We start from the raw sequence: 8,708 nt of genomic DNA on the forward strand, positions 1-8,708 counted from the left end.
GTCTTTGTGCAAAGAATGCTTGAATTATTTAAATTATTCTAAACATGAGTGTGAAGGATCCGTATAAAACTTGAAAATGCTTCTGAAGGATGCAGAAAGACTTGAATCAATTAAAAGGGACACTATGTTTTTGGACAAGTGATTCAACATGATGAATATGTCAAGTCTTCCTAAATTAATCTATAAATTAATTAATGTAATGTAAATTAATCTATAAAATCCCCCCCAAAATTACCTGTAGGATTTTTATTGGAATTTGACAATCTGACCCTGAAGAATATATGGAAATATAACAAGCAAGACTAGCCAGCAGAAATTCTAGGAAAGAGTAATGAGAGGTATTTTTCTTAGGCGTTATAACACACGAAAACGTCAGAAGGGTAAGATATGGTACTTGAATACAAACGGCCATGTGATACATGGTAAAGACGGCATTTCAAATCATTTGCTCTTTTAACTGGCAAAAATTAAAGAATATGGAGCAGATGTGGAGGTATGTGTAGGTATGTAAACTTTCATGATCTTTTTGGAGAGCAATTTCTTAGATCTTCTTTTAGAAAGATGCATATGCCTTACCCCAACAGTTCCATCTTTGGATATTCATCCACCTAAAGGATCACTTGCACCTGTGCACAAAGAGGACCTGGAGAATGGTTTGTAGCAGGGAAAACCAGATTCCAATCCAAGTGTCTTTACAAATACAGTATTGTACATCTATACTGAAGTATGCAATGCAGCCGTTAAAATAAATGAGGCTAAAAATGAAAAGAAAAATAAGAAGTATATGTCACCATATTAATGTTGCACTGCATAAGCAGGTAATCCACTTTCCTTCCAGTTCAGAAGAACACTCATTACATGATGATCTTTGATGCCTTTGTTATTCTGATATGCCTGGCTTCGTTAATCCTGTGTGTTCGATCTGTGGTGAAAGGACTTCAGCTTCAGCAGGTAGGGATCTCTGCTTTCTAGGAATGTGATGGACATTTTGATTGATAGAGAAATTCACTGTGCCTCCCTTCTTTTCCCGAAAGGAATTTGTCAATTTTTTCCTCCTCCATTATAAGAAGGAAGTTTCTGTTTCTGATCGAATGGAATTCGTCAATGGATGGTATATTATGATTATTATTAGTGACATATTAACCATTACTGGATCAATTCTGAAAATGGAAATCCAAGCTAAGGTAAAATTTTTTCCTATTTATGTCATTGTTAGTATCAGATTTGCATGAACGATCATTTATTTTTTCCAAAACGTTAAGAATTCACAGAGTAAATTATTTCTTTCAAACATTTTATTGAGTAAACCTGAAATAACAGTAACTTGTAAAAATCTAGTCCAGAAATCTTTTAGGCTGAGTTTTCCAAAGTGTGATTCACAGTCCTCTGCATCAGGATCATTTGGGTAGTTGGTAAATACCCCACGTTAGACCTACTGAATGTGAACTCTGGGGGTGGGGCCTGTGAATTCTTACACACACCAAAAGCCATACACACTCCAAGGTAACTAAAGTAAAAGGTGTTTTTTGTTGTTCTTACAAGAAATACCAGAATCTTCAACAAAAAGAGTCGGCTGGGGGTAGGTGGAGGGAAGTGAGGCCAAACTACTATTGTGTGAGTCCTTGCAGTTGTTCCCTTTGTCCATTTAAATGGAGAATATTCCCATTTTCCTACTTTTCCTATTTATGTACTACAAGGTTTTCCATTTTAAGTTAGGACTAATCCAGCCTGGATATCAACCCTCCCCCAAAACAAAAATCAAAAACAAGACAAAACAAAACGAATACTGTTCAAACTAACCTTGTTCAAATTTATATTTTTCTAGCCTGACTACAACTAAATATGAGTATGATCCGTGGGGAGCCTCTTATGGTTCAGATTCCTGGGCAGAGACCCCAAATGCAATGGCTCAGTTAAGACAGGAGTTTATTTCTCCCTCATGTAATAGTCAGGGTGGATTTTACGTGCTGGCAAGTTGCTCAGCTCCACACCATTCAGGAATCCAAGTTTGTCCCATCATTTTCTCTGCCGACCATTAAGGGCTCACCCAGACTGCATGATTGATGCTGGGTTGCCTCACAAACAGATTGCAACCCATGGAAGGGAAAACCTGGTATGGTAGTAGGTCTCTCACAGTCTTATAACCTGGCTCAGAATGGCAGCCTTCATTTCTGTTCAGTCCTACTGGATAGAATTTAGTCACATCTAACGGCAAGGGAACTGGGGGAGATAGCCCAGGCATGTACCTCAGAAAGAGAGAATGGGTTTAGGAGGCCATGGAGCAGCTGTCACTATATGTCAATGTAGTATATATTATTAGAATAGATGTTTAACTGTAGGGACCAAAAAAGGAGGAGTAGGGGGAGATTTGCAGCAAATCTTTATTTTTACCAACCTCACCTACCATTAACTTCAATGAGCCTTTAATGGTGTCCAACAATCTTTCTGGATTTTTCTAAGCTATTCATTTCCCCTGTCTTCTAGCTGATCATTTCATATTTCTTCTCTTTTGAAGCTTGTAATACTCCCTGCCCCATCCTCACTCTCAGCTGATGACCTCACTTCCTATTTCACAAAATAATGGAAACAAAATAGGAATTCCACAAATTCCCACTTCACTTATATACCTGCCAGCATCAGTGCCCATATGCTTTGCTTTTTCTCTGCTACTGTAGATATATTATTTAGGTTACTATCCAAGGCCAACTTCTCCACCTCCTGCCTTTCAGATGCCGTCCCTGCTTGCTTACTCCAGGGCATGGGTCCATCTATTCTTCCTCCTTTTCTCATGCATCCTCAATTTCTCATTCTCTACCATGACATTTCCATCAGCATGTTTTTTTTTTTTCTCCTTTCTAAAAAGGCAAAATCTCAACCTATTCTCCCTGCAGCTACTTCCCCATTTCTCTGCTTCCCTTTATACAGCAAAATACCTCAAAAGGGTATTTAATCCTGTTTCTGACTCTGCGCTTCCCATTCCCTCTTGTATCTGTTCCAGTCAGGCTGCCCTGCCACTCCAGGGCAATGTTCCAATGACCTCTCGTGTTGCTACATTCAATAATCAATTACTTATCCTCACTTTGACCAATCAGCAGCTTTTAGCACTGCAAGCACGCCCTCTTTGTTGATGAACTTTTTCACTGGCTGTCACTTACCTGGTTTTCCTCCTAAATCACTGGCTGGTCTTCTGACTTTCCATTGTTGGTTCCTACTCATCTCACCAACCTATGAAAGTGACAGTATTTCAAGGCACGGTGCTTGGACACCTTCTTTTTCTGCCACTGTCTTGGTGATCTCATCCTGTCCCATTGTGTTAAATAATGTCTATTTTCCAGTGATTTTCAAATCTCTATCTCCAGCTTGGAATTATTCCCTGAACTCCAGTCTCAAATATCCAACTGTCTATTCCACATCTTCACTTGGATGTCTACCTGGCCTCACAAATTTAACATACCTGAAACAGAACTCCTGAAATCTCCACCTCCACAGTCCAAACCTGCTTCTCCATGGCCTTTCTAAGTTCAGTTAATGGCAACTCTTTTCCGTTGCTCAAGACGAAAGCCATAGATTCATCCTCAACTCCTCTCTTTCACTAATCCCCTCTCCTCCATATCTCATCCAAGAGGAAATCCTATTTGTCTCCCTTAAAAAAATCACCTCATCACCTTCACTGTTGCCATCCTGGTCCAAGGCACTGTCAGCTCTCATCTGCATTATTGCAGTAACCGTCTCACTCTTCCAACAATCTGCTCCCAACATATCACTCCTGTTCAGAGCCTCAATCTCCCCAGTCTATTCAGAATAAAAGATAAAGTTTTTAAATTACGCTCGTGAGGCCCTAAACTACCTGCCCTCTCACCTCTGTGACTGCACACTCTCCCCCATAGCTCACTCCAGCCAGACTCACTATCTTGCGAGGCGCCCTCCTGCTTTGGGGCCTCTGCCCTTACAGGTCCCTGTGCCTGGAAATCTTCCACAAGATTTTTGCTTGGCTTGCTCCCTCACTCCCTTCATGTCTTTACTCAAAGGCCACCTGTTCAGTGATCAGTCCATGCTATTTGAAATGCAACATACAGCCTTCCCTTATCCCCTCCCCTGAATTGTCTCCTCAGCACTTACCATCAGCTAATGTACTGAGGGTTTTGCTAATGTATTTCTATCATCTCTCTCTCCACACTAACATATAAACTTCACGAGGGCAGGGAATTTTGTTTGTTCACTGCTTTGTCCTTAGCATCTAGAACAGTGCCGACTCATTGCTACTCAACAAATAATTTTTGCCCCAAATGAATTTCTGCTACATAACTGGTTATTTTTTCCACTCTGTTTTAGAGTCTGACAAGTTATGATGTCTGTAGCATACTTCTTGGTACCTCTACCATGCTCGTGTGGCTAGGAGTCATCCGATACCTTGGTTTCTTTCAGAAATACAATGTAAGGAATTCCACGGTTCTCCAAGCTGCTGGTATTTCTCTTTCAAAGTTATTGCACTGCTTTGTCTAAAGGACAGAGGGATTCTAATGATGTCTCTTACTTTCCCAGCTCCTAATTCTCACCCTTCAGGCAGCACTGCCCAACGTCATCAGGTTCTGCTGCTGTGCAGCTATGATTTATTTAGGCTATTGCTTCTGTGGATGGATTGTGCTGGGGCCTTACCATGATAAGGTACTGATAAACAATTTTTTTTTCTTGTTGTTATTAAGCTCTCAGAGTAGTGCCAGTGGCTTGTTATCCTTTTAAAATAAGCTCCTTTTACTTTGTGGCTCAGCCTTAAAATGTTGTAGGTAATGTACCTATTGCCAAGTTTATAAATTGGTAAGGTAAGACCACCTTGAGAGGATAACTGATTCACTTGACTGCCTCAACTCCTTTTGTGGAATATGTCAGATAATTAAGTCTTTCTTACCATCAGCGAAGTCAAACTTGCCAATCAGATTCATCGATATATACTAGAGTGGGCTATTTAGTTAAGTCTTATTGAAATTTGACTTTATTTTAAAAAGTAGTATAGGGAGAAACTTGAAGAAATATTGAATATTTTGTTCACCAGAGTTATAGTCTTGAGTGTAATGCCATCCTCTTAAATGGCATGAACTTTAAAATGAGAAGCATGAGTATGCATGGTTGGGACCTGTGTTTCTCACAGAAGCATTTCAAGGATCTCTTTCTACCAAGGTAAATGGGAGGGTAAAGCTTGACTCAGAAAAGCACTGAAGGTGCAGACCAGCTCTCCTATCTTCAGTTCAGGCTGCTCCTATTAAGAGGAGCGTCTGAAGGAGCTGCTTGTTCCAAGAAAAACAGTAGGCATGTACATGTTACGTACATCACAAGACAAATGCCTGGAGGAATGACTTCATTTTCCTGGGTGTCTCCAATGTGTACATGTTATCAAACTTTGGTGTGATTTTCTCTTGTTAAAAAAAAATGCTTGTGGTTACCCCAGGTTATTTGTTTGAAGGGGTAACTTGAGATATCTAGTCCCACTATTTTTAATATGGTGTCATGATCAAAGTCTCCAATGGGAAGGAACACCTAGTAAAGTGAACTTTTCTTTTTTGTTTTTCCAGTTCCGTTCTCTGAACATGGTCTCTGAGTGCCTTTTCTCGCTGATAAATGGAGATGATATGTTTGCCACATTTGCAAACATGCAGCAGAAGAGTTACTTGGTCTGGCTCTTTAGCAGGATTTACCTCTACTCATTCATCAGCCTCTTTATATACATGATTTTAAGTCTTTTTATTGCACTGATCACTGATACGTATGAAACAATTAAGGTAGGTTCATCAAGAACAAGGAGGAGCAGCATTTTCCTAGAACTTGCAGAGTGGCAATAAAATACAGTACCTGGGGCTTCCCTGGTGGCGCCCCGGTTGAGAGTCTGCCTGCCGATGCAGGGGACACGGGTTCGTGCCCCGGTCTGGGAAGATCCCACATGCCGCGGAGCGGCTGGGCCCGTGAGCCATGGCCGCTGAGCCTGCGCGTCCGGAGCCTGTGCTCCGCGACGGAAGAGGCCACAACAGTGAGAGGCCCGCGTAACGCAAAAAAAAAAAAAAAAAAAAAAACAGTACCTGAGGGGGAGGGGATCAATGGAATGGTAATTTCTTCAGGGTAGAGAAGAAGGATCTCAATTTTAGATACTAAAAACAGAAATGAAAGAGAAATAGAATTTCTAGAATGTTGAAAGTTTTGTCTCTGAGTAATTGTGCTCTTTCAGACAGGGTTTCAAATAGTTTATTAGAATTATAAGGATCAGTAGATACTGAGTGAGTGAAACAGACAGTCAGAATTTTGTGGGAGCTTTTAAAATCCACTTTTCATAAAGAAAAATTGACCTCTTCATTTGGAATGAACCCCTGCATGGGACTACCCCAGAGGCCTGGTCTCCAGAACAGTCAGGGGATTAATGTGTCAAGTACGAGCCATGTGTGTGTTACACAGTCAGGAACATGATTTGAAAAGCTGTTATCATTCATATTGTCACTCCACATTGAATATTTAAAAATCAGTTTGAGCCCTTTGAAATATGGAAAGGCAGAATAAATATCCATATGTATTTAAATTTCTAATAACATTATACTGTTAGGTATACTATTGGCATAGACACTTCCACTTGGGGACTTTTCTTTCTGAGCATGAGAGGGGTAATGAAACATGATGCCATGCGAATGTAAGGAGAAAGACCATCAGGAGTTGATGGATTATGAATTGATAATTACAAATACCTTGCTCACGAAGCCAGGGTTCTGACTTCATTATTACCGAATCAGATGTCAGGAACCGACTGTCCTCAATACTTGCTTGGCAGACTTGCTTAGAGTCACCAAGGAGACTGGGAAAGAAGGTAGTTGTACCTGTACAAATCCCTTTCCATGGTGCTCTAAAAATTCACTACCTTCAACTCTGCATGCAGAGAGCTATATATATATACTATTAGAGGGTGACATCTGAGGTCTCAAAGAATAACATGAGTTGACAGCTCTGGATGACCCAAGCCTAAAACTCGTAGTTTAGATGTTAACCTGCTTCCATGGTCTCAGAGCACTTGTCAGATGGGCGAGTCCTTTCTGATCCTTGCTGGTCAGGGCCCATTCTAGAGATCTTAGACTCCCAAACTGATATAAATATTAGGCCTTTAAATAAATCTGTCTGTCTGGAAGACAGACTCCATAAGGGTGTGCAGGCTGGATTTTACCTGGAAGGAGCTCTCAGATTCAACATGCCCATCTGGGGTTGAATCAGACCCACAAAAGAGAGCAGGGCACTGCAGGATCCTAGACCCACTTTTCCTTAGCCAAACCTAAGACTGGCTCTAGAGGCTACATCCCCACGAAAATACTTGGAAGCAAGTAAACTATCCCTTTAGAAAAATCCCCACCTGTGTAGCTAAATGATCCACTTTGAATTTGAAATAAAGCTGTTTTCAGGGGACTTATTAATGAAAACTTTTTTTTTTTTTATTCTTCTGTATAGCATTACCAACAAGATGGCTTCCCTGAGACTGAACTTCGTGTATTTATATCAGAGTGCAAAGATCTGCCCAATTCTGGAAAGTACAGATTAGAAGAAGAGCCTGCAGTATCTATATTCTGCTGTTGTAAAAAGTAGCTATTAGGCTAATCTATGCCCTGGAGGGAACTATAATGTGTAGCTGAGTTGGGAGACAAAATGGATATTTTAAGATCAGATGTAGTATGTTTGAAGACTATTATTTTGAGCAAATTGATGGCTGTAATTCATCAAGAACTGTGTTTATATTTTAAAGCAATATTTAATGTCTTTGCAGCTTTAGGCTGGGCTTATTTTTTTTTTTAAACCTAACTTTGATGAGGGAAACTGTTGGATTCTTGTCCTGTTTATTTTTGCCATAGCTTTAGAATGTGTTTTCCATACCCTTCTCTACTCTTGCTTCCAGTTATTCTGACTGTGCTGGCTGTGTCATCAGTGGAAACCATGCCTGAACTGACCTCAGACAACTCACCAACCCTGGCCTGGACCATTCTCAGGGGCTGTCCTTGAGAGAGAGGATGATTGCTGTATATCCAGTAATCATTGCATTTTAAAATCTCTTAAAGGAAAGAATAAGAAAGAAAAAAACATCACCAGCTAACAGTCTTGTATTTGGCTATGAAGGACAACTGTTATTTGATACTGCTTTTAGTTCTGGAGAAGATCAGGTTTTTTAGTGTAAGTTTTCTCTTTTCCTTTAGTGTTAAAGGACAAAGTTGAAGGAGTATTCTATACACCTATGAAAATTAAACTGTACACCAAATGCGTATTCGATCCCACAAGGATTGTTTTATTAGTACTTGCACAGCCTTGTGAAAAGTGCATGATGTGCTGTGCCCCTCCTAGGCACATTCAGTCTCACAGAAAAGGGTAGCATTTTTTTCCTCCACATAAACTTCACTGTGAATATTGTTCTTGTCTGCCTATCCCAGAAAATTGTTGCATTTTTACTATTAGCCTGTCTCATGTTTTCTAGACTACTTTAAAAAATCCCCTTCAACATCGTAAATCAGTGAAAGTTTTATATGAAGGCAACCTGCTAGAGAAGTTCAAGAAAGAGGTTTGTAAGTTTAAACTTCCATGTTAGAGTACATTATTGAGCAAAAGATTCTTCTGTTGTTTGGTTATTGGTCATTATAAATGTGAATCAGGGTACAGAACTCTTTGTACTGTCATATACAGAACAGAACATAGACATTTGA

At 40.0% G+C, this 8,708-nt stretch overlaps 1 protein-coding gene across 2 annotated transcripts in view; it reads left to right on the top strand.

Moving 5' to 3' along the window:
* The window catches only part of MCOLN3 (mucolipin TRP cation channel 3), a gene marked incomplete at both ends in the record, with an annotated part of 31,985 nt that extends 24,380 nt beyond the window's left edge, over positions 1–7,605 (top strand). For both annotated transcript variants that reach the window (XM_082861963.1, XM_082861964.1), the window contains 6 exons: positions 839–951; positions 1,035–1,184; positions 4,333–4,434; positions 4,543–4,665; positions 5,568–5,774; positions 7,471–7,605. In XM_082861963.1, coding sequence (XP_082718089.1) covers positions 839–951; positions 1,035–1,184; positions 4,333–4,434; positions 4,543–4,665; positions 5,568–5,774; positions 7,471–7,605 — 830 coding nt within the window. The remainder of the gene's footprint in view (positions 1–838; positions 952–1,034; positions 1,185–4,332; positions 4,435–4,542; positions 4,666–5,567; positions 5,775–7,470) is intronic.
* Positions 7,606–8,708: the final 1,103 nt, after the last annotated feature.

Source organism: Leucopleurus acutus (genome assembly GCF_964270905.1).
Source record: "Leucopleurus acutus genome assembly, chromosome: 2".
Taxonomy (NCBI): Eukaryota; Metazoa; Chordata; class Mammalia; order Artiodactyla; family Delphinidae; genus Leucopleurus; species Leucopleurus acutus.